The 26,845-nt window shown below is 44.5% G+C and overlaps 1 protein-coding gene across 1 annotated transcript; it reads left to right on the forward strand.

The window, feature by feature from the left end:
* The first annotated feature begins 1,096 nt into the window (after positions 1-1,096).
* On the forward strand, positions 1,097-25,512 carry LOC122025434 (protein NRT1/ PTR FAMILY 5.2-like). Its single transcript, XM_042584241.1, has 4 exons — positions 1,097-1,344; positions 1,422-1,639; positions 23,930-24,501; positions 24,614-25,512. Exons 1-4 carry the CDS (start codon positions 1,200-1,202, stop codon positions 25,431-25,433), a joined length of 1,755 nt encoding a protein of 584 aa, XP_042440175.1. The 5' UTR covers positions 1,097-1,199; the 3' UTR covers positions 25,434-25,512.
* The last annotated feature ends 1,333 nt before the right edge of the window (positions 25,513-26,845 follow it).

Genomic DNA, 26,845 nt, shown 5'->3' on the forward strand with positions numbered 1-26,845 from the left:
TGAAATGTAAATAGAATGTATATGTTGTGAATAAGATGTGATGTATATGTTAAATAGAATGCGTAGGTTAAAAAGGATGTGTTGTTAAATAGGAGTTGTATGTTAAATAGAATATGTTATTAGATATGATGTGTTGGATGTATATAAATAGGATGATTTATAAATATATTTGAATTTGGATGTGATGCATTGTATTAATAAAATACATAAATGGTTAGGATTCGGTTAAAATATTAGTGTTTTGGGATAGATTTAGAGACGAAATTTTTTCATCGTCAAATTATCATAGTTTTATTGTATATCATAATTCTGCAATGAATTCATAGATTCGTCGTCAATTCTACCACAAATCTATGGATTCATCGTAGAATTGGCGAATTTATAGTTGAATCAGCTACGAATCCTTTGATTCGGCCCCAAATTTACGACGAATCTTATTTTCGTCACAAATTTGACGAATTAATATATTGACGACCAATTTCATATTTACAATGAAACCATTTGTCCTAGATTTGGCGATGAATGGATTTTCGTTGCCGAATCTACAACAAAAAACATTTTAGTCATCAAATTTAGGATGACAAGAGAATTTCATCACAGATTTGTGATTGATAATTTTACGATGAATTTTATTTTCATTACAAAATTATAATAAATTTGATGACAAAAAAATTTCATCGTAGAATTGACGACAAATTTACATATTTTCATCGTAGAATTTTTTCATCACATAATTCATTGCAAATGTTTTTTACGATGATTTTTTTTAATATTCATCACAAATTTTATCCCAAATAACCTCTTTTTTACTGTAATAAACTATTAATATAATATAATTTTGACTAACAAAACCACTAAAATATCGTTTGTATTTATGCTTTCCTATTGATCTGAGTAGTCAGGTAAAAATTTCAATAAAATCAAACTAATAATCTTCCGGATTGGTTGGACCGTGAAAAGCTAAATACTGAGATAAAAAAAAATAGCTAAAGTAATTTTGACTAAAATAAAAGATTTTTTGAAGTGCTATTTTATTTATTTATTAAAGAAAAAAAGAGTATCACGCAAACTGTAACAAAGGACCGCTTTAGATTTTTTGGCACGCTCTGCCACAGCAATCAATCATTTACCAGCTGGCGTTATAACTCACAGTCGATCTTCTCCGCCGTATAGTTAACAAACCACCTCGCTCAATCGCCATGGCCGTCACCGCCACCACCGCCATCGCCAACGGAGGGGATTCCGTGCTCGGCGAGCACACCAAGGACGGCACCGTCGATCTCAAAGGCAACCCCGCGCTGCGGTCCAAGCGGGGAGGGTGGACCGCCTGCTCCTTCATCGTCGGTACGAACTACCCCTCCGGCTATCTTTCTTTTGGTTCCCAATCACCGCCTCCGGGCGTCTGATGAATCGATTGGCAGCGTACGAGGCGTTCGAGCGGATGGCGTACTACGGCATCTCCTCCAATCTCATACTGTACCTGACCAACAAGCTGCACCAGGGCACCGTCGCCTCCGCCAACAACGTCACCAACTGGGTCGGAACCGTCTGGCTGACGCCCGTCGTCGGCGCCTACGTCGCCGACGCGCACCTCGGCCGCTACTGGACCTTCATCGTCGCCTCCATCATATACCTCTCAGTAAGCAATTCGTTGACCAGCTCATTTTTAAAATTAATTATTTTAAAAAAAAATATAGCCCTTTTGGCTCGTGAAGATGGAATGACGTAGCCGAATTTTTTTTTACTTTTTCAAATTATATAAAAAAAATTATTTTTTCCTTTAATTTCTTTAGAAAAAGAATTTCATTCTACACCTAATTGACTTCATATTATAAAAATAGATATAATACTGATCTTGTCTGAGCTCTGAGTCGACAGACGCTAGAGACATGGTGCTCTCCACTGTCCTTTGGTGTCGAGGTGGACCTCCGACAAACCTGCAAAGAAGCCGAGCCGGGAAGGGTTTCCCGACGACGACCCTTCGACGCTCAAGTCAGGCAAGGAAGAAGCAGAATAACGTTACTGTGGCTACAGTGATTAAGATTGCATACTTTCGTCGAAGTCTGGGGGTCCTTATATAGGACCCCGGGGAGGCGCGGGCATGCTTCTCGATACATGCATGCTTCCCCAAACATACCTCAGTAGGGTTGTGTCAGAAAAGCATGTCTGACGTCATTCCGCAATCGTCCGAGCATATTCCGGATGTGACGGTGGAAACTTCCACCGTACGATACTTTATCCTCTTCGGCCGCCGATCGTACTGTTTGTCGGCGGCATGTGTCTCGATGATGAAGTTACCAACTGTCCTTTTTGTCTCTTAGCGCTCTTGTCTGCTCCCGGACGGAGTGGACCAGCCGATCGGCGCTCATGGCCTCCGGGAATGCACATACCTCAGCCCGGGCGGGAAAGCCCTGCTCGTGTGCTCGAATGGAATTGCGCCTTATTGTTCTGCCGCTCGGCCGAGCGGCCTGTCCGCCCGGCCATAGACTCTTTTACCTTGACCATCGGAAACCCGGTCAAGCTGTCTTTCGTCCGATCCGCGAGACCCTTGCCAGATGTCCGATCGGCCAGATGCTTGGTTGGCCCGCCAGTCCGCTTGGCGTGACATCTATCCGCTCGGCCTGACCCTGGGGTTGACCCTCTTGACCATTGACCTCCACGTGTCGTTGACCTCCAGCCAACGAGGGTCCCCCGTCCTTACCACCGGATCACATGCCTTCCCCCCAAGTCTAGTCGAAGGAGGCGCTAAGTCCGACTGACTGGACTATGAGTTTGATCGAGCGACATCCACTCTGCCGCTCCTGAAAGTGTACCTCCGTTCGGCTTTAGGGAGGTCCATTCGGTCGACCGGCGAGTTGATGGCTATGCCTTGTAGTTTTGATTTCTATTCGCCGCTTGTCGCGCTACCGCTTTTAAGGATGGTCGGAGTCGTCGGGTCTCCTCGGAGTTCGTGTCAATCCTCATTAAGTTGCCCACGCGTAAGTAATGATGTTCATTAAATGCTGCCCCATCACTGATCGCCACTTGGCAAGTCCGCCGTCATCGTACGACGAGGGCGTCAGCTTCGATGGGACAGACGTCGGTTCAAATATGACAGTCCGATGCCGACGTTCCTTTCGATGACCTGGATCGAACGATTGCTGTGGACTGAGCCCCGGGTTTATGAAGCGCCGACGCTGATCTTCCTTCTATTGTTCTTGCCTTCGTGCTTTTGGTGATTCCTCTCGTGTCCAGCTTCCCGACGTTCACTTGCCTCGGCGCCCCGACGAACTTTCGACCTCCCTCCCTCTTCTTCACGCTTCGCCTCCCAGTAAGCCTTCTCCTATCTTTACCTTCTTTTGTGTTCTCCATTCCGGTGGCCTTTACGCCCGTTCAATACAGTTCCGACCTCCTCTGTCAACCCTTTCGTTCTTCCGTCGGTCCTTTCTTCCTCGGTATTGTCCCGACGATGGTTAGCACCTCGCAACCTTCTGATCCTTCTCCTGGCCTATGGTATATGACCATGGTAAGCCGGTTTGACGAGGATGACGCGGGACGCTTCCTTTGCGAATTCGAACTTCCTCCTGACCATAGATTAGTTTTGGCCACCTCTTCCGATCGGACCCACAATCCGCCGACCGACACTGTTTGTTTCTTTCGCGATCAATTTGTGGCCGGTCTACGCTTCCTTCTACATCCTTTTATCCCTAAGGTTTGTAATTATTTCCGCCTCCCGCTCGGCGTCCCCAACTCTTTTAGGTTGTTGTGCGGCGTAGTGGTCCTTTTCAAGCTACACGACATTCCCTTAGTCCCCAGAATTTTCCATTACTTTTACTATCCCAAACAGTCAGAGTGGGGTACTTTCCTCTTCCAATCGCGGATCGGTCTTGTCTTTTTCGACAAGATGCCGACCTCGAACAAGCATTGGAAGGAAAATTATTTTTACCTTCGCTTTCCCGAACGGCCATCCTTTCGCACCAAATGGCAAACCACTGTGCCGAGCCCGCCGGACCTCGGTAAATACAAGAGCCAGTCGGATTATCTTCATGCAGCCAATCTATTAGCCGGCCAGAGGTTCAATATCAATAAGTTACTTCACGAGGGGGTGTTGTACATATTCGGATTAAGCACGATCCGAATGAAGCTTCCAAGCAGCATGGGTAAGCGCTTTCCCTGTCCCCGCTCCTTTTGGTCTAACTGATTTATTCTTCTTTTATGCAGTTGACATCATGTGGCGCGCCAAGGCCACCGAGCGGATGAAATTGAAGGTTGCCGAAATAGAAGCAGCATCAGCTAAGGAGATGGCCGATCTGGGGATCGCGCCAGTCGGCTCGCATGAGGGCGAGAGCGAAGAAGCTCCAACAGAGGCCCGAGAGTCTGTCGGTCGGATCCCTGCAACCGGAGCGATCGGTGATGCTATCTCGTCAGCCGGTCAGCCTACCTCCGAAGACGTGGGGCAGTCGGTCGGCGACTCCCCCTTGATAACATGCAAACGGCGCCGAACGGATCTCATATTTGTGGAACCAGTGACCGAGCCAGTTGACGCCCCTTCTGAAGCGGTCAACCCAATCCCTGCTTCAACCGAGGCCATCTCTTCGGACCGAACTCCTTCCCAGCTCGACCAACCAGCGGCCTCCCTCGAAGTGCGACCCGTTAGTTCCCTGCCCCAGGTTCGTCTTCGGCTTAGGCGCTCAGGAATAGTTTCTGCTCCGCTCGGCGAGTCATCCGGTCGATCCGTCTCTTCTCAATCCGATCCGAGCGAGCGTCGAACGATCAAGGTCATCCTCCATCTTCCCACTGAAGAGTTCCTTTTGGCCGCTGATCGGCCAACTGCTCCGGAGCATCAGATCACCATCCGAGGATCGCTCGCCAAAGTATGGGAAGATGCGAGGGCTCGCGTTGCCCTGATGACCCCCGGGCAGCTCGGCGACAGCCATCTACAACAAGCAACCGGGGTATGCTCTTTAACCTACTGTATGCTTAATCATGGTTCTTGACATTATTCCATTCGAATAGTACTGGGTGGAGAACATTGCGGTCAGCAATCGCCTGGCTGCCCTGGAGGAAGAATTAAAAAAGCTTCAAATTTTCGGAGGGGCGCCAACTTAGGGGCAATCATACGCCACGCTCCGAGTCGAACTGAGCAAATCGGAAAAATTACTGGAAGCCGAACGGCACAAGTCCTCTGGCTTGGAGACCAGGATAGCTGGCCTTGAGGCCCATGTCAAGTCTCACGACCGGGAGATGAAGCTGGCGACCAATAGAAAAAATACAGCCATCTCCGATTTAGAGGCCAAGAATCTGCAGGCCCGAGCGCTGGAGCAGCGTGTCCAGGAGTTAGCCGATCTGCTTTCCGCTGAGCAAAAGGGTCGATCGACTACTGAGGCTAAACTTCGAGGAGACAATAAAGATCTCCAAGACGCCTTAGAAGCCGTCTGAGCCGCCTTCAAAGAATTCCAAGATGGCGAACCAGGGTGCTTCGCGGTGATGAGGCACAACTACTTCCGGTCGGATGACTTTGGTAACAAGTTCAGCGATGGGCTGGTCCTTGCCTTTGAAGAAGTCATCCAAGCCACAACTACGTACTTGAAGGCTAAGGGCCAGCTTCCGGAGGCGGCTTCTATCCCCCCCCCCCCAAGGATCTGGTCGGGCTGCTAGAGCACATTCCGGAGCCCATTTTTGACGTTCTTGAGTGAAAGTATTTTCTGTAATTCTCTCGGTCGGCTCCTACAGCCTTACCTTTAATGAAAACTTACTTTCTTTTTTCCGTACTTCTCCCGGTCGGCTTAAACGACCTTGATTTAATGAATAGTATCTGTAACTTTGCCTTTGGTCGGCGAGATTTTAAATGTAATTTTGGAATGCCAACTTTTGCTCTGTTAACTTTTCGTTTGAGTGCTTCCTGTAGCTACGTCGATCGGTCGCTCGACCCTTTTCCCGCTATGTAATTTCTTAACTTCCTCGCTCGGTCAAATGACCTTTATCCCGTGCGGGACTTCTGTTAGTTTTTTGTTCGTGTCCTTTTCAACTGTGCCGCTCAGTCCATCGACCTTCCCTCCGTATGGAATTTTCGTTAGTTTTTCATTGATCGGCGCTGGTAAGCGCACGCCATCGCTTTCTCCCTGTCCTTAGGATCAAGGCTTACTGATCATCGGCCCTAGATGTTGGGCCTCAGTATATCTGCGCGGCGCTGTCCTGTTCGGGGGGTTTATAGTCGCCGATCCGACTCTAGAGTTTAACGTCGTCGCTCGACGGTCTTCAAGCCGGGGGGTTTATAGTCGCCGGTTCGACTCTAGAGTTTAACGTGCCCGCTCGACGGTCTTCAAGCAGGGAGGTTTATAGTCGCCGGTCCGACTCTAGAGTTTAACGTCGCCGCTCGACGATCTTCAAGCCGGGGGGTTTATAGTCGCCGGTCCGACTCTAGAGTTTAACGTCGCCGCTCGACGGTCTTCAAGTCGGGGTTTTTATAGTCACCAGTCCGACTCTAGAGTTTAACGTCGCCGCTCGACGGTCTTCAAGCCGGGGGGTTTATAGTCGCCGGTCCGACTCTAGAGTTTAACGTCGTCGCTCGACGGTCTTCAAGCCGGGGGGTTTATAGTCGCCGGTCCGACTCTAGAGTTTAACGTCGCCGCTCGACGGTCTTCAAGCCGGGGGGTTTATAGTCGCCGGTCCAACTCTAGTGTTTAACGTCGTCGCTCGACGGTCTTCAAGCCGGGGGTTTATAGTCGCCGGTCCGACTATAGAGTTTAACGTCGCCGCTCGACGGTCTTCAAGCCGGGGGGTTTATAGTCGCCGATCCGACTCTATAGTTTAACGTCGCCGCTCGACGGTCTTCAAGCCAGGGGATTTATAGTCGTTGGTCCGACTCTAGGGTTTAACGTCGTCGCTCAACGGTCTTCTAGCCGGGGGGTTTATAGTCGCCGGTCTAACTCTAGGGTTTAACGTCGCCGCTCGACGGTCTTCAAGCAGGGGGGTTTATAGTCGCCGGTCCGATTCTAGGGTTTAATGTCGTCGCTCGACGGTCTTCATGTAGTTTGTCGTTCGACGAATAATGCTCAAACTCTTCGCAATTTTTCTTATCTTCAATCCTGCAGCCAAAGGATACATACGAACGGAACGTACATGAAATGAATTACACTAGTGCACCTTTTATCCAGCACGGTACGGCTGGAGGTGGTTTGCGCTCCATGGTCGATCTAGCCGCCATCCGTCCTCATCTTCCAGGTAATATGTACCCAATCGGAGCTCCTCGACGACTCTGAAGGGCCTCGCCCAGGGAGCTGCCATCTTGCTCACATCGCCGACCGACTTCACCTTCTTCCACACAAGATCACCGACTTGGAATGCTCTGGGAATTACACGCCTGTTGTAATTCTGCTTCATTCTCTGCCTGTACGCCATCAGCTGAACGACTGCTTTGGCTCTTGCTTCGTCCACCAGGTCCAACTCCAGCTGCCTCCACTCGGCATTGTCCTCATCGTAGCTTTGGATCTGATCGGACTCCACTCCGACCTCTACTGGGACGACCGCCTCACCTCCGTACACCAAGTGGAACGGTGTTACCCCCGTTCCCTCCTTTGGGGTCGTACGAATGGCCCATAGTACGCCAGACAGCTCGTCCACCCAGCTTCCTCCTATGTGATCGAGCCGAATCCGAAGTATTCGCAGGATCTCCCGATTGGCCACTTTGGCTTGACCGTTGCTCTGAGGATACGCTACGGAAATGAAGTGTTGTTCGATACCGTATCTTTTGCACCATTCTCCGAGCTCCTGACCAACGAATTGTCGGCCGTTATCCGAGATGAGTCAACGAGGGATGCCGAACTGACAGATTATATGTTGCCAGATGAACTTTTTGACCATCTGCTCAGTTATCTTGGCTAGTGGTTCGACTTCGACCCGTTTGGAGAAGTAGTCGACTGACACTAGTAGAAACCTCCGCTGACCGGTTGCCATGGGGAAAGACCCTACGATATCCATGCCTCATTGGTCGAACGGGCAGGATACTGTGGACGCCTTCATTTCCATCATAGGCCTATGGGAGAAAGTGTGGTACCTCTAACAAGAAAGGCAGGTAGAGACGGTCCGAGCGGCGTCTTCCTGTAGAGTTGGCCAGAAGTAACCGGCCAGCAGGATCTTCCTAGCCAAAGACCGACCGCCCGGATGACCTCCGCAGGATCCTTGGTGTACCTCTTGGAGAACCATGCATCCTCCGAGCTGACGCACTTTAGCAGCGGCCGGGAGAACGCCTTCTTGTAGAGTTGATCCCCGATGAGCGTGAACCGGCTGGCTCTCCTCCTCAATAGTTGGGCTTCCTCTCGATCGGACGGCGTGGCCTCTGATCGCAAAAATTCTATTATGGATGTTCTCTAATCGCTCGGGAATGTGAGGCCTTCCATCCGGTCGATGTGCGCCACCAAGGAAACTTGTTCGATTGGTTACTGGATGACGACCGGCAATATCGAACTGGTGAGCTTGGCTAGCTCGTCCGCAGGCTGGTTCTCGGCTCGGGGGATCTTCTGTATGACAACTTCTACGAAGTTGGTCCTGAGCTTTTCAAAGGCCTCCACGTAGAGCCTGAGCCTCGCGTTATTTATCTCAAAGGACCCTAAGAGTTGCTGAGCGGCCAACTGGGAGTCTGAGAATAGAGTCACCCGGCTAGCTCCCACATGCCGCGTGGCCCGCAGGCCGGCTATTAGGGCTTCGTACTCCACTTCATTATTGGTTGCTCGGTAGTCCAGCCGGACGGACAGGTGCATCCGCTCTTCTTGAGGGGAAAGCAGCAGGATGCCAATTCCGCTTCCGAGCCGAGTGGACGATCCGTCCACAAATACTTTCCACATAGCTTCGGGCTCGGGATTTTGCACTTCGGTCACAAAATATGCTAAGGATTGTGCCGTAATCGCCTAGCGGGGTTGATACTGAATGTCGAACTCACTCAGCTCCGTTGTCCACTTGATGAGCCGCCCGGACGCTTCTGGATTCATGAGCACCCTTCCTAGCGGGTTGTTCGTCATTACGATGATTGTATGCGCCAAGAAATAAGGGCGCAATCTCCGCGCGGCGAGGATCAAGGCAAAAGTCAATTTCTCGAGACCAGTGTAGCGAGATTCAGCATCCTTTAGAATGTGGCTTAAGAAGTACACGGGCTGCTCTTCGCTGTTCGACCGCACTAATGTCGAGCCCACATCATGCTCGATAGAAGACAAGTAAATACGGAGCGGCTCTCCTACAACTAGTTTGGCCAGCACAGGCAAATAGTTGAGATAAGTCTTCAGCTCCTCGAATGCCCGATCACATTCCTCGTCCCATTGAAACTTGGTAGCTTTGCACAGAATCTTGAAAAAAGGGAGGCTTCGGTCAGCCGTTCGGGAGATGAATCGTGATAGTGTCGTTATCCGACCGGTGAGGCGCTGTACTTCTCGAAGATTTCTGGGAGGAGGCATATCTTGCAATGCCTTCATTTTGCTGGGGTTCGCCTCTATGCCCCGCTCGGTCACAATGTAGCCCAAGAAACGCCCGCCTTTTGCTCCGAACAGGCACTTCTAGGGGTTCAGCTTGACCCCGTATCTCCTCAGTGTTTGGAAAGTTTCCTCCAAATCCGCAAAAAGGTCTGCTGCTATGAATGATTTGATAAGTATATCATCTATGTATACTTCTAAGTTGCGCTCGATCTGCTCCCGGAATACTTTGTTCATCAGTCGTTGATAGGTAGCCCCAGCGTTTTTGAGTCAGAATGGCATTACGTTGTAACAGTAAGTGTCGTCTGCGGTGACGAAACTGACCTTTTCTTGGTCTTCTCGGGCGAGCGGCACTTGATGGTAGCCCTGATAAACATCCAACATGCATATCAGCTCGCACCCGGTTGTGGAGTCTACTAGTTGATCTATCCGGGGCAGAGGGTAGAAATCCTTCGGGCAGGTCTTGTTCAGATCCCGGAAGTCAATGCAAACTCTCCATTTGTTGCCTGGTTTGGAGACCAACACCACGTTTGCGAGCCAGCTCGGGAACTGTACCTCCCTTATGTGACCGGCCTCCAAGAGCTTCTCCACCTCCGCCCGGATGATGATATTCTGTTTGGCACTGAAGTCCCTCTTCCTTTGCTTTACCGGCCGAGCATCCGGTCGGACGTGAAGCTCGTGCTGCGCTATACTCGGCGAGACTCCTGGCAGCTCATAGGTCGACCAAGCGAAAACATCGCAATTTTTCTGGAGGCATCTGATCAGCTTCTCTTTCTGGCTTGCTTCCAGGTCGGACGCTATGAAAGTTGTGGCCTCCGGTCGGGCAGGGTGGATCTGTACCTCCTCCTTTTCTTCATAAACTAGAGAAGGTGGCTTTTCGGTTATAGCGTTTACCTCGACTCGTGGCACTTTCCGAGCGGATTTAGCCTCGGCTCGGACTATCTCTACATAGCATCGCCAAGCAGCAAGCTGATCTCCTCGGACCTCCCCAACTTGGTCTTCCACCGGGAATTTGATCATTTGGCAGAAGGTGGAGACGACCGCTCGGAACTCGTTGAGAACCGGTCGCCCCAGGATAACATTGTACGCCGAGGGAGAGTCGACCACGATGAAGTTAGCGGTCCGTGTTCTTCTGAGTGGCTCCTCTCCTAGCGAGATAGCCAGCCGGACCTGTCCGACTGGTAAAACTTCGTTACCGGTGAACCCATAGAGGGGGGTGGTCATCGGTAGCAACTCGGCTCAGTCAATTTGTAATTGGTCGAAGGCCTTTCGGAAAATTATGTTGACCCAGCTGCCTGTATCAATAAAGATGCGGTGAATAGTGTAGTTAGCTATTACCGCTCGGATGATGAGGGCGTCATCATGCGGGACTTCGACTCCTTCGAGGTCCCTAGGCCCAAAGCTGATCTCGGGCCCGTTCGCCCGCTCCTGACTGCAGCCAACTGCATGGATTGTGAGCTGCCTTGCATGTGCCTTCCGTGCCCTGTTGGAATCTCCTTCGATCGACCTTCCAGTGATGATGTTGATTTCGCCCCTCGAGGCATTTCCTCTGTTCTCTTCCTCCTGAGCGGACGACCTAAGTCGTTCATGCGACGCCTGGGGATTAGCTCTGTGCGGCTGGTGAGGGTGTCGCTCGGGTGATTCTCTGGCTTCCCGCCGCCCAACCTATTGGTGCCGATGTCGCCTATCAGGTGATGGGGATCGACGACGATAACTCCTGGGAACGGGATGAGCGATCGGAGGGAGACTCCGAAAATCCTGGGTATTGTGTGTGGCGGATTGGTGGAGCGAGCAAAACATGGGAGTCCATACCTTCCCCTTTGGCTTGGGCCGATCGGCCGCTACTTGTTGAACGACATGCGGCCTTGCTTGCTGATGAGGACGAGCTATCTCTACGCGGGGTCCTCTCAGTGGTTGATAGTTAGAAGGCGGCTTCCGTTCGGGTTGAGCTGGTGGCTCGGCTAGTGCTTCCTTTTTTCCTCGCCATCTGAGCTTCCTCCACGTTGATGTACTCGTTGGCTTTGTTCAACATGTGGTCGTAGCTGCGAGGTGGCTTTCGGATAAGTGATTGGAAGAACTCACCGTCCACAAGCCCCTGTGTGAACGCGTTCATCGTAGTTTTCGAGCTGACCGTTGAGATGTCCATAGCCACCTGGTTGAAGCGTTGGATGTAAGCTCGGAGTGACTCCTTCGTGCCTTGCTTGATGGTGAACAGACTGACGCTGGTCTTCTGGTAGCGTCTGATGCTCGCGAAGTGATGGAGGAACGCCGTGCGGAACTCTTTGAAGCTTGTGATCGATCCGTCCGGCAACCTCCGGAACAGCCGTTGTACCGACCCAGAAAGGGTGGTGAGGAACACTCGGCACTTCACCCCATCTGTATATTGATATAAAGTGGTGGTGTTGTCGAACTTACCCAGATGTGTTGGTTGCTACTCGGAAAACCTAGAGGTTCCACTGTACAAAAATTTTGTACAAAGGTCTGAACCTTTTCCTAGCTACCATGTGTTCTTTTAAATTAAATTTTGGATCGCCTGCGGAACTTAACACGTTTGATCCAAAACTTAATCTATTTGTTCTTTAAGGTTTAGACTTGGATCTCCTGCGGAACTTAACACGTTTGATCCAAATCACCTAAGTTATTAATTCCATTAAATATTAATTTCCATAATTGGTTCCCAGTACTGACGTGGCGAGGCACATGACCTTCTTGGATATGGGAACAACCACCACCGACTAGACAAAACCTTTTATGGAAAGCTAATATTTAATTTCCTAAAATAACTTTAGGTCAACCAAAAAGAACAATCAAATCACAAGGAAAAAAAAATAAAAGAACACAACTTCGAAAAACATATTCGAAATACTAGAATCGTAAGCATCTTGTATTTGGTATTATTTCCATAAATAACTAGCATGATGCGGAAAGGAAAAATTACTAGTTATACCTTCTAAAAAGACCTCTTGATCTTTTACCGTATTCCTCTTCTAACCTCGGACGTTGTGTGGGCAACGATCTTCCGAGATGAGAACCACCAAGCACCTTCTTCTTCCTTGCAAGTTTCGGCCACCACAATTCTCCAAGAGAAGTAGAGGTCCGGCCACCACCACCAAGCTCCAAGGGATGCAAGAAACAAAACCACCTTTCTCTCCTTCTTCTCCTAGCTAGAACCGACCACCATCAAGAGCTCCAAGAGAGGTTGCCGCCGGCCATAAGAAGAAGAGAAGAGGAAGAAGCTAGGGCCGGCCACCAAGGAGGAAAAGAGAGGAGAAGAATAATAGAGTTGATCACCCGTGAAGGCACCTCTACCCCCTCTTTTATAATCCTTGGTCTTGACAAATAAGGAAATTTTAATAAAAAATTCCTTAATTCTTTTGTCATAAAAAAGAAAAATTATTTTAATTAAAAAAAAAATTCTTCTTTTAATAATAATGGCCGGCCACTTCTAATTCCCCAAAACAAGGAAAATTTAATTCACACAAGAATTAAAACTTCCTAATTTGTTTCTAGAAATTTATAAAAATTTCTCCAATAATTTTTATCCCTTCATGATTGGTTAATAAAAAGGAAATTTTATAAATTAAAATTCTTCTTTTAAACATGTGGATAATTTCCAAAAGGAAAGTTATCTCTAAAAATTAAAATCTCTTTTCAATCTACAAATAAGGAAAGATATCAAATCTTTTCTTAATCTTTTGTAGAAACTAATAAAAGAGAATATTTAATTTTTAAACTTCTCTTTTAAATTATTATCATGGTCAAAAAGGAAAGTTTTTCTTAAAAATAAAATCTCCTTTCAATCTACAAATAAGGAAAGATTTCAAATCTTTTCTTAATCTTTTGTAGAAAGCTTTAAAAGGAAAGATTTAATTTTTAAACTCTCTTTTAAAACTATGATATCCACATAAGAAATAATTTTAATAAAAAAATCCTTTTTAATATGATGTGGCCGGCCACCTAAACTTAAGGCCAACCTTTAGGCTTGGCCGGCCCTAAGCTTGAGCTTCAAGCTTAGCTTGGCCGGCCCCTATTGGTTGGGTAAGAAGGTGGGTATGTGGTGGGTATAAATCTCTATATACAAGAGGCTACAATAGGGACCGAGAGGAGGAATTGGTTTTGGTCTCCCGATGAAATTAAGCTTCCCGTGTTCGCCCCGAACACACAACTTAATTCCATCAATAATAATTCATTCCACTAAAGAACTATTATTGAACTACCGCACCAATCCCAAATTACATTTTGGGCTCCTTCTTATTATGAGTATGTTAGTCTCCCTGTGTTTAAGATGTCAAATGTCCACTAATTAAGCGAGTTACTGACAACTCATTTAATTAATATCTTAGTCCAAGAGTAGTACCACTCAACCTTATCGTCATGTCGGACTAAGTCCACCTGCAGGGTTTAACATGACAATCCTTATGAGCTCCTTTTGAGGACATTCTCAACCTAGATCACTAGGATACAGTTTCCTTCTATAATCAACAATACACACTATAAGTGATATCATTTCCCAACTTATCGGGTTTATTGATTCATCGAACTAAATCTCACCCATTGATAAATTAAAGAAATAAATATTAAATATATGTGCTTGTTATTATATTAGGATTAAGAGCACACACTTCCATAATAACTGAGGTCTTTGTTTCTTTATAAAGTCAGTATAAAAGAAACGACCTCTAATGGTCCTACTCAATACACTCTAAGTGTACTAGTGTAATTATATAGTTAAGATAAACTAATACCTAATTACACTACGACCTTCCAATGGTTTGTTCCTTTCCATTATGGTCGTGAGTTACTGTTTATAATTTATAAGGTACTAATAACATGATCCTCTGTGTGTGACACCACACACCATGTTATCTACTATATAAATTAATTGAACAACTACATTTATCATAAATGTAGACATTTGACCAATGTGATTCTTATTTCTAGATAAATGTTTATACCAAAAGCTAGGCTTTTAGTATACACTCTAACAAGATGGTCGTCTGGGTCAGTGGTCCCGTTATATTCCCCGATCGCCGGGGGCGTGTAATGCCTTGGTAATGGGTCACGTAAGATGGCCTCGGAGAATTGCCGGTTGATCCGCTCGGGAGACGAATCCGTCTAGGGCGCCTTACCCTTCCTTGCGTCACGGATGGGCGCCTCGTCAGACGAAGAGCCTCGGTCGAGGTTGGTTTGTACGACTTCTGACGACGTTTGGAATAAAGCTCGGTGGAACGGTATCGGGGCGGGCGGAGCTTCCACCTGAGTGCCGGTTGGACCTTTGTTCTGGCCCCATATTGAGAGCTGCTCCGGCCGGTCGTCTGGTGCCGCCCCACCGCCTGATGCCGACGTTGCCTGTTGCGCTTTCCGCTCAGCTTGAGCCTTTTGCTGCTGCTCGACTATCTTGGCCGCCCGCGCTTGGATGAGCGCGTCTAATTCTTCGGGAGAGAGCGTCACCATGAGTTGGCATCCAGCTTCTTCCATCGTCTTTGCTCGGATTCAGGTGCGTTCCCACAGACGGCGCCAATTTGATCATGTCTGAGCTCTGAGCCGACGGACGCTAGGAACGTGGCGCTCTCCGCTATCCTTTGGTGTTGAGGTGGACTTCCGGCGAACCTGCAAAGAAGCCGAGACGGGAGGGGTTTCCTGGCGACGACCCTCCGACACTCAAGTCAGGCAACGAAGAAGCAAAGTAACGTGACTGTGGCTACAGTGATCAAGATTGTATACCTTCGTCGAAGTCTGGGGGTCCTTATATAGGACCCCGGGGAGGCGCGGGCACGCTTCTCGATGCGTGCACGCTTCCCCAAACATACCTCAGTAGGGTTGTGTCAGAAAAGCATGCATGACGTCATTCCGTAATCGTCCGAGCATATCCCGGATGTGACGGTGGAAACTTCCACCGTACGATACTTTGTCCTCTTCGGCCGCCGATCGTGCTGTTTGTCGGCGGCATGTGTCTCGAGGATGAAGTTACCAGCTGTCCTTTTTTGTCTCTTAGCGCTCTTGTCTGCTCCCGGACCGAGCGGACCAGCCGCTCGGCGCTCATGGCCTCCGGAAATGCACATACCTCAGTCCGGGTAGGGAAGCCCTGCTCGTGTGCTCGGATGGAATTGCGCCTTATTGTTCTGCGGCTCAGCCGAGCGGCCTGTCCACCCGGCCATAGACTCTTTTACCTTGAGCATCGAAAACCCAACCCCTGGTCGGGCTGTCTTTCGTCCGATCCGGGAGACCCTTGCCGGATGTCCGGTCGCCTAGATGCTTGGTTGGCCTGCCAGTCCGCTCGGCGTGACATCTATCCACTCGGTTTGACCCTGGGGTTGATCCTCTTGACCATTGACCTCCACGTGTCGTTGACTTCCAGCCAACGAGGATCCCCCGACCTTACCACCGGATCAAATAGTATATTATCAATAATAAAAATCAGCAAGATAACCACTTAAGCCAGTTTCAGATATCATCTGAATCACATTGTCACCGCGGATTTAAGCGGTTGATACAATGTACGTGTATTTATTATAATAGATTTTAGATCAATTTTTAATAGATATAAAAATATTTTATTGAGTATCTAACTTTCATTATATTAGGATAAATATTTATCATGATTCACCTCTTCTAAGAGTGTATATGGGACCGTTCTAGAGAATATTATTTAAATCATGTATCAAACTTTCATAATACATAAATTGGGTATTATATTCTTGAAATACCCTTCTTCTTTCTTTATAATTTCATTAAAAACTGACTAATAAAATTAGAAAATTTTAAATCAGAAAACCTCCTTTAAAATATTTATGCCTTTAATATAAATTTGATAGTGTACATTCAAAATTTATTATTTTTAATTTTCACTACGGGCATATATATTAAGGAAGTTTTAGGACATTTATTTAAGTTTAAATGACTTAGAGTTTTTTTTAGATATATCAGTCAGTTTAAGATAAAAATTGATCCATGAAATTATACTATTCAAAAATTTTAAAAATAAAATTATACGGTTCAAATTTTAAAAAGGGAAAAATACCTTCAATCTCCCTCTAGTTCTATCAAGTAGTATTTTATCCCCTGTATTTAAAAAATAATACTTAACCCCCTTGACAAAAGTCAAATGTGAAAAAAAATTATAAAAGACAATTATGTCCTTATATTTTTGATATTTTTTTATAATATTAAGAGGAAAAAAACATATTTAATTGATGTGAAAAATAATTACACATGTCTTCGAGGTCGATCGACTCTTTAATTATTGATTAGTTGGATCGATGATGTACACCGGGGAAAAAATATACATAAAAAGGATAAAAAAAATATAAAAGCATCCATTAATGGTAGGAGTGTCAAAAATGAACCCGACCCAACGACCCAACCCGAGTCGACCCGAAAAAAATCAGGTTCGGGTTGGGCATTTTCGGGTTCGGGTTCGGGTTGGAGGGTTGGAGAGTAAAAAATTTTCGGGTTGGGTCGGGTCGGGTTTGGGTTGACCCGGGTTAACTTAAATATAGGGTTTTGTAGATTTTTTTGGGGTTAAATCAAATTTTATTTTAAAAATTTAGATATTTTTATGTATATTTGTATGATAATGATGGAGTATTGAGATAAAAGTGAAGAATTATAGGGAAAATAGCCCAAAAAAATCGTTTTGAATCGGATTTTTTGGGTTATATGGGTCGCGTTCGGGTTGATCGGGTTGGTCGGATTTGGGTTCGGGTTTAGGTGTTTTGGGTTGAATTCGGGTTCGGGTTGGGTTAAAAAAAAAAAAAACTCAACCTGATCCAACCCGACCCGACCCACCCGAATTGACACCCCTAATTAATGGTGTCTTTCATCATTCACTCAAATCTATGGTTGGTGTTTTTTGTCGGTGTGTTCGCCCTTGATGTCCTGCAAAACAAAGTTTGTCAGTTGAAGGTTAGCATTGTCGGTGTTACCCTCTTTCACAATCAAGTCAGTGATGAACTGAGATGTTAGGCTCACGTACATGCATGAGAAAGTAAAAGAGCTAGAAGAAAATGAAAAAAAATTGCCTTCGCGTAAGAAAAAGAATTATACCTTCACCAATTTTCACTGAACCTTACATAATTATGGATAGGGACAAATCTAAAATTTTAAATATAAGGGGAAGTGAAGAAAATAATTATTATACATTAAATTTGAATACTGCGCAGCTGGGACGACGAAAATATACCGTTTAAATTACTTAATTTTATTTTATTTGTATAATTAAGTATTAATCTTTATATATTGTCGGAGGTTATATACAATTTATTGATTTTAATTAATAAATCAACTCATGTACATGTTGGAAATATCAATTAAGATCTTGAATTGTCTAGAATTAGTTCAGATATCAATAAAAGAATAGACATAAATTATCAATAAATTTAATATAATCAAAGGAGGTTAAATGTTATTTTTAAAATACAGGGACAAAATGCTACTTGATAGAAAATAGAGACGGTTAAGGGTATTCTTCCTTTTTAAAATTTTAATACTTTTTAAATGAGGTCAGATCTCCTGGTCCATAAAAAAATAGACCAAGGAATGGATCACATGTAATTACGATCGGATCGTGGCCGCGATCGGATCGTGGCCACGATCTAGTCGTAAATTGGTTGTAATCCCTCCTTGGATTCATCGTCCCCCTCCCCAAGTTATAATTTGGATCGGGGTAGGTGGTCGGAGGCCGCTCAGAGGCGCTTGGCAGTTTTCCACTTGTTCACCGCCGACGATCTCCGATGGCCTCTAACTATCTCTCCCGATTCAAACTATAATTTAAAGAAGACGATAAACTTAGAGAAGAATAATAATCAATTACAACTGGATCTATGATCCAATCGTAACTATAGTTCATCCTTAATCTATTATGTGTTTTACTAGAGGATCTGTACTCCATCCAAACATAGGGTAACTATAGTTCATCCTTAATCTATTATGTGTTTTACTAGAGGATCTGTACTCCATCCAAACATAGGGTTACAGTTTAATAAATGCCTACTTTTAACGAATAAAGTAGTATCCTATTATATTTTTTTATTTAAGAAATATTGTTATACATAAAAAGTATATATGGAATAATTGTTATAAGAAGTTATAATAAATTGATATTATACATAGAGTGTAATTAAAGTTGCATTATCTCGAAGGTGGTGTTAAGTTAATCAGAATGAGAATATATATTATAATATTATGGAATAAGAATGAATATAAATTTAGATATCATGTTTAAAAATAATATTTAGTTAGTAGAATATTTTTAATGAAATAAATCTAAATATTCATTTTTATCCTTAAAGAAAAATAAGAAGAAAAAAATTTGATGTGTGATGAGAGAAAATAATAGAGAATGTGTGACGAGAGAGAATGAGGAAAGAGAAAGTATGATGAGAGAATAAAAGAAAAAAAAGTATGATGAAAGAGAATAAAGAGAGAAAGTGAAATAAAAGAAAAATTGAATAAATATGTTAAGGATATTTTTATTTAAAATTTAATTTTCATTCTCATTCCTATCAAAATCTAAGGGAAAAGATGAATTTCATCAATACTCACCCCTAAACCAAACACCACCTAAAACTATTTTAATGTGGTTTTTATTACAATTACACTACTTTAATGGTCGACCCATAGCGAGGCAGGCCGGGTCGTAGTGGATCAACTATTTGATAGGATAAGGTGGATCGATCCTTTGACAGGTTGGAAAATTTTCAATCTAATCCAACTTAAGATGAATTAGGGGCTCGTCGGGCCAATCGACGAACCCACTAAAAAATAAAAAATATACATATGTATAGAAAAAGTTAAAAATTTTGAATTTGGATTAAAGATTAAGCAGGGCAAACCCACAAGCTCATTGAAATTTTTCACTTTTGTTTTAGCTTTGGGAGAATATTTTATTTTTTTCTCTGTCCGTAAGTCAACCCAAGTCTATTGTAGGTTGACCCGCACAAGTCGTAGGTCGACTTGTGCGAGCCGTGAGCCCAAGCAGATTGGCCCACCTCGACCTATCTTTAAATAGATTGATAAAATTTAAATTGTTAAGTGGAATGGGCCAATCCGATAGGTCAAATCTAAATTAACAACTCTAAAGGCATCTATAAGGAGATATTTAGAAAGATTTTTTTTTCAAATATCCCTCTCTTAGATATCCCCATTGGCATCTGTAAGGAGATATTTAGAGAGAATTTTTTTTTCAAATATCCCTCTCTTAGATATCCCCATTGGAGGGGAGTATTTGAAAGATATTAGAAATCACTGGCATAAGATTTTACTTGGTGATTTTTATTTTTAAAAAAAATTAAAAAAACTACGAGAATAATATCTAGGTGCGTGGGCAGCATATAGGAGGACCCAACAAAAGGTAGGCAACGATTACCTATATAATCTTTTATTATTTTTTAAATTTATTTTTTTATAATAAAATTAAGGACATTTGGGAGTAAGATATTTAATAGGTAAAATTTATAAATATTTAATTGATGAACTATTTAGTGGAACATTTAAATGACGACATGAAAATGGAGACAAATAAATATTTAAAAGAAATAGTGGATGCTCTAAAAACGACTTTATGTATAGTTATTTCGACATATACTTTCTGATCTATCGGATTTGATAGAGCTAGTTGTTCTATACACTAACATAAATTTTAAATCTTAAATTTTAAAATTTAAATTCTAAATCCTAAACCACTTCAATGGCTAAGTGATCGCTAAAGACATAAAGTATAGGAGATTTAAAATGTATTAGAGCGCACACCTCTGTCTCTATCTTTTGCACTTATTTATCCTGCAACCCCAGCTCATCCTTCATAATCATCCACTCTGTCCATTTATTGCCCACGCAACCATAACTGCCCACAATGGATGTTCTTCCATTAACTAATTACCACGTCGTTCTTCCATTTACTTTACTGCCTATGCAACTATAACTATCCTCCCGTGGCTCCGTAATTGTTCTTTAATTAAGGCGATTGTTACCGCTTATGCAGTGAAACTATGGTTAGAAATGTGAATGAAACAAAAAATTAAAGAAGAAGAATACTTCTTTGTATATGGGTTTAATTATACATTAGAAATTTTAAGATACTATATTGGTTTATATTATTGTATATGTATTGAAGATGTGAATAAATATATAGGGAGGAATTCTTTCTCATGCGTGAGTACCTAGGAAGGATACAAATTCTAAATCTGGATTACACTGAACTAAGTTGACTTGGCCGCGCACGTCAAATGTTGGACCAATCTAGGTAAAATTTATCCAAGTGAATGAATCAATGTTTTGTTACATTCTCAACAATGTAATAGAGACATTAATCTGAAGTTAACTCGGTCATTCATTGTAGCCAGGGGTGAGAGCTCCTATAAAAGAAGTGTAGGGGATCGGTGGTCGGCTTGAAGGGGGTTGGATAGACGGCACCCCCAAATAATCGCTTCCTACACTTGTTAGTTTGCGCAGCGGAATACAAACAAAATAAACAAGCTAAAGAATAAAACTAAGAAAGGAAATGCAAACCGCTAACACGTTCGTTTAACGTGGTTCGGAGATTAGGGCCTACTCCATGGTTGTCCATAAGGTGGACGATCTTTATCCGTCGATGGATTAGCCCCCGGCAAACTCCGGCTATCTCAAGTCGCTCCTTGTGGGTGGAGAAACCTCACCACAACACTCACAAGCACTTGAGAACTAGTAGATTACTAGTCAGGGTTTACCACCACTAATTTCGTCAGGGATAATCAAGCTCTCAAGCCTTGGTTATATAGGCCATGGGTTGGAAAACTCCGCCTACCAGTCGACTGCTAAAACCATCAGTCGACTGCCCTCTGTGGAAATTCGACCGTTACATCCCAACGGCTCGATACCAGTCGACTGCTAAAACTAGCAGTCGACTGATCCACACTGGTCGAGCGAACAGAAGCATTCTGTTCGCTCCCAGTCGACTGCACCAGTCGACTGGTGAAACTATCAGTCGACTGGTATCCGAGTACAATCTCTCAGCTCTTGGACCCTCACCCTTACGACTCATTTGACGCTTCTTTCGCAGCCTCGACCTCTTGCCTTCAAGCCTACTTCCTTTGGCTCTCGTCTCTCAGATGCATTCAAGCCCGCGGCTCGCCCTAATGTTATCCTTCGCATATGCCTCGAAGTCGCTTCCCTCGGCCCTTGTCCTTGCTGCCTTGTCCATAGTCCCGGATGCTCCATCCTTCACCGGACCCGAAGCTAGCAACCTGAGTCACATGTGTATCCTGCAAACCTATACACTCACATACACATATTAAATACAAAGGTGAACATAACTTCAACTCTTTGCCCAAACATCAAAACACATGATCGCGCGGACCATCGGGATTGCTCCAACAATCCCTCCCTTTTTGATGTTTGACAATACGTTTAAGTTAGGGAAAACATAATAGCAAATAAACATGCTAAAACAAATGGACTTACTATGCAAAGGTTACACACTTGGACTTACACCGCCGAATAGACTTACATTGCCAAGGCTACACACTTGGACTTATACTGCCGAATGGAAATAATGCAACATGCATTGGAACCTCTTCCAAGGCTCCCCCTACACCTATGCTCCCCAATGAGCTAAGATTTTACCACAGGGTTATTTAAGAATCTATTGTAAGGCTCCCCCTACACCTAAGCTCCCTAATGAGCTAGGATTTTCATTATCGCAAAGGTATTTTCAGATTTTTCCAACTAAACCTTACTTCTATCCCTTTGCCTAACATCCAAAAAGTTCTCCAATAATATCCCAATTGTTGAAAACTTGTTTATCCAAATTGACCATAAATTCATGTATTTATCCCTCATGGATCTCATACACCTACACGAGCTGACCCGGTCCCAAACCAATGCTGAAAACAAATTCAGACTGCATCAGTCGACTGCACCAGTCGACTTCCCTTATCAAAACAACACACAGAACCATTCTGTGTTCGATATTCACTATTACCAGTTGTCTGATAATTGTACCAGTCGACTGACACCCTGTTTTCAGCCTATCTTGCATTCTGAACTCAATTTCAGAAATGCGCTAATAATTTCTCAGACATCCAAAAATCCTCAAATTTTATGGAGAGGTCTGTTTTACCCTTTTCTACTTGGGAAAAATACATTACAAAATATATCTATCACCAATCCTAAGATTGACACAAAAACCAAAAATAGCTAAATGATTCAATTGAACCTTGACCTAAAGTCCTAATTTTGGCTTGCTCTTGATGTATTTGCTCATACTAACCCACAATGCATCCCTAACATTGGTTTATATGGCATCTATACATTCAAAACCAATTATCATGCTATATGACCCCAATATCATATTTCCAAGCATGAAACACAATCCAATTGTGTCAATTCCCTAGGTTTGAGACTCAAGTCTATCTCCAAACCACTTGGCACATTCTATGACCCAACCTAGACTCCCAAGTAGTACTCTTGAAAATGACAAGGAAGCTTCAAGTGAGGAGGAAGCTTCAAGTGAAGAGGGATCAAATGATAAATCGTCATCTAGTGATGATGAGGTATAAGAAAAGAAGGATTCAAACATGTGGATTGTGGATAACGGTTGCTCAAGACATATGACCGGTGATGTGGGCAAGTTCTCCACAATTAACTACATAAAGAAAGAAATGGTATTATTTGGAAATAGTGGGAACCTCAAGATTATAGGTAGAAGTACCATTGAGGTATCACATACAATCACCATTCATAAAGTACTTCTAGTTAAGAATATGGAATTCAATTTGCTTAGTATTAGCCAATTGTATGATACTGGATATAATGTAGAGTTTCACTCAAATAAATATTTGGTTAAATATAATAGCTCGAAAAATGTTATGTTGGAAGGGTATAGGAAAACAAACTTTTATTATGTAAATCTTTTCTATGCTTCTAATATTTCTACTAAGTGTCTCATATCAAAAGAAGAAGAAGGATGGTTATGGCATAAAGACTTGAATATATCAATATGAAGAACATAGCCAAGGTAGCCAAAATGAAGTTGATGAAAGGACTTCCAAAGGTCAAATATGTCAAGAACAAGATGTGTGATGCCTGCCAAGAGGGCAAGCAATCTAAGTCATCACACAAAGATAAAACTCTAACTAGTACTTCTTTACCACTAGAATTATTGTATTTAGACCTCTTTATTTTCCATAGTACTCCCTCATTGATAGAAAATAAATATCATTTTTTCATTTTCTATCGAAGAATTTTGACGTAATTATAAAATTACTATGAGGTGTCTTCAAATCATAAAAATTAACTGTAAAATAAGACAATGTATAAGGACGGAAACTTCATACACTGGATTATTATTTTTCTATCAAATTCAACTGATTAATCTGACAAATAGTTTTTCCGGTTAGTCCGATCGATTAGTTAAATATCATAAAATTGGTAATAAAAACAAAATTTTAATTTCTGTTAATGCAATTCATAATGATTAGAATGATTTTGTTTGGCTCCACTGTTTTAAACAGGGGATGTGTCTACTAACCTTGGCGGTGTCACTGCCGGCGCTCAAACCGCCGGCGTGCGGCCGCAACACGGCCGATCCTTCTTGCTCCGCCAAGGCAACGCCGCTGCATCTCGGAGTCTTCTTCTGCGCGCTCTACATTATCGCCGTCGGCACCGGCGGCACCAAGCCCAACATCTCCACCATCGGCGCAGACCAGTTCGATGAGTTCCATCCCCGCGAGCGCGCCCACAAGCTCTCCTTCTTCAACTGGTGGATGTTCAGCATCTTCTTCGGCACCCTCTTCGCCAACACCGTCCTCGTGTTCATCCAGGACAACGTCGGATGGACGCTCGGCTACGCTCTCCCCACCCTCGGTCTCGCCGTCTCCATCTCCGTCTTTATCGCCGGCACCCCCCTCTACCGCCACAGGATCCCCGTCGGCAGCCCCTTCACCAAGATGGCCAGGGTTCTGGTCGCCGCCGCCCGGAAGTGTACCGTACGGTCGCCCGGCGACCCCAGGGAGCTGCATGAGCTCGATCTCGACGCGTATACGGAGCCCGGCAAATATCGCATCGATTCCACGCCAACTTTGAGGTTATTCGTCATCAAAATCGGATTTTTAACTCCGATCTTCCATCAAAATCATTTATTTATTTATTTATTTTTGACATTTGTATCGATCAATGTGAGAGAAAAAATGTTTCAGAGTTCTGAATAAAGCGGCGGTGAAGACCGGTGCGTCGAATCCATGGGCGCTTTGCACGGTGACACAAGTGGAAGAGACGAAGCAGATGCTGCGCATGATCCCCGTCCTCATTACCACCTTCGTCCCCAGCACAATCAACGCCCAAATCAACACCCTGTTCGTGAAGCAGGGCACCACCCTTGACCGCCACATCGGCCCCAACTTCAAAATCCCCCCGGCGAGCCTCGTCGCCTTCGTCACGCTCTCCATGCTGGTCAACGTCGTCCTCTACGACCGCTACTTCGTCCCGTTCATGCGTGGGCTCACCGGGAACCCCCGCGGTATCTCGCTGCTGCAGCTCATGGGCACGGGGATGGCGATCCACATCGTGATCATGTCGGTGGCGTCGCTGACGGAGCGACGGCGACTGGCTGCGGCGCGGGAGAACGGGCTAGTGGAGAGCGGCGCCGGAGTGCCGCTCACCATCTTCATCCTGCTCCCGCAGTTCGCCCTGATGGGGGTGGCGGACGCATTCCTGGAGGTGGCCAAGCTGGAGTTTTTCTACGACCAGGCCCCGGAGGGGATGAAGAGCCTTGGGACGTCCTACGCCATGACCAGCCTCGGCATCGGCAACTTCCTCAGCAGCTTCCTACTTTCCACCGTGGAACGCATCACCAGGCAGCGCGGCCACGGCTGGATACTGAACAACTTGAACGCCTCGCACCTCGATTACTACTACGCCTTCTTCGTCGTGCTCGATTTCCTCAACTTCGCCTTGTTTTGCCTGGTTAGCCGGTTCTACGTTTACAGAGCAGAGACGCAACAGGAGGCGGATGCATGATGAGGGCCAAGGATGCATTGATGTAAAACTTTTCCGTCAATGGTTAAGATCAGTGTGGCGCCGGGAGGAGTTTGGAGAATTAAGTCCCTCTTCATCATAAGTATTACCTCTGCTCATCATCAGAATGAAGAGCCTAGACTTTAGACTTATTTTGTCGAGTTCTTGAAAGGCGTGTAATGCGTCCAACATCCTCTTCCTCGTTGGCCAACCTGTGTGGACTAACACGTCGTTCCGATCAAATACATTAGATGGTCTAGCCATAGTCAACTAACGTACTGACCCATGTACTTTTCAAAGATCACTAGTGAAGGAGATAAAATGACCTAAAAGACACTTTAAAATAGGGTTAGATTGGTATCGAAAAGATCCTAATAGGCTACTTCGACACATAAATTAGATTTTACTCGAAGTAGTATACTGAAGAGAAGATAATGAAGATGAAGAAAAAAAAGATATGGTGGAATTGTAAAGAGTTCAATTCCTTTGCATTTACTTTCTTTAGGATTTATATAACTCTTAGAAAAATATCTCCATATCAGGTGTTTTAGACGCTGCACGTTTTTTCATTATCATTGTATATATTTATGAGGGATCCAAATCTTCCATTATCATTGTATACATTTATGAGGAATCCAAATCTAACAGTGGTTAGTTGCCTCTCCATTCATCAAGCGTCACGTATTTGTAGGAGAGCATTTAGAGGACCAGATCTGACAATCTAATAACCACCTCTCCATTTATTTGGTGTCGCGTGTCATAGAATATTTACAATCATTGTTTGCCTTTCTTGAGAGAAACGACCTTGTGCGAGGCTCGCAGAGAGGAGCTCCAATACAAGGACGAACGATGAAATAATATCGATGTTGAGTGACCTTTTGAGTAGACAATATTGACGACCAAAGCCAGGACCTGGATGATGGTGTCAGGATTTGAGACGGGCAAGGGAGGTGTTAGCAACCTAGGCTGAGACCTAGATGATGGTGTCGGGATATGAGATTGGGGTAGGGATAGGGGAGGTATTGGTAACTTGGGCAAAGAACTAAATGATGGTGCCAAGATCTGAGACTAGGGTAGAGGAGGTGTCGGTGGCCTAGGCTGGGCTGATACCTGGATGATGGTGTTGAGATTTTAGACTTTAGTAGAGGAGGTGTCAGTGGCCTAGGCTAAGACATGGGCAACATTAGGATCTGATAATGAACTAAGGATAATGTCGGTTGTTGAAGCCAACATACGAATAATGCAAGAATATAAGATCGAGACATGTTGGACATCGGGATCTGGAGCCTGAGGTCGATGTCGAGATCTGAGACATGGAGGATGTCGACATCCTAGGCCTGGGCATGGGTGACATCAAGATTTGGGATTAAGCGAGAAGGAATGATGTCAGCTGCTGGAGCCAAGATATGGATAAT

This window comes from Zingiber officinale, chromosome 9B (assembly GCF_018446385.1).
Source record: "Zingiber officinale cultivar Zhangliang chromosome 9B, Zo_v1.1, whole genome shotgun sequence".
In the NCBI taxonomy this organism is placed as follows: domain Eukaryota; kingdom Viridiplantae; phylum Streptophyta; class Magnoliopsida; order Zingiberales; family Zingiberaceae; genus Zingiber; species Zingiber officinale.

Excerpts from the sequence above, each read along its gene's own strand:
- LOC122025434 (XM_042584241.1), top strand. The coding sequence starts at position 1,200 with ATGGCCGTCACCGCCACCACCGCCATCGCCAACGGAGGGGATTCCGTG. Across the intron at positions 1,640-23,929 it reads CCTCCATCATATACCTCTCA|GGGATGTGTCTACTAACCTT; the intron begins GTAAGCAATTCG and ends TGTTTTAAACAG. Across the intron at positions 24,502-24,613 it reads GATTCCACGCCAACTTTGAG|AGTTCTGAATAAAGCGGCGG; the intron begins GTTATTCGTCAT and ends AAAATGTTTCAG.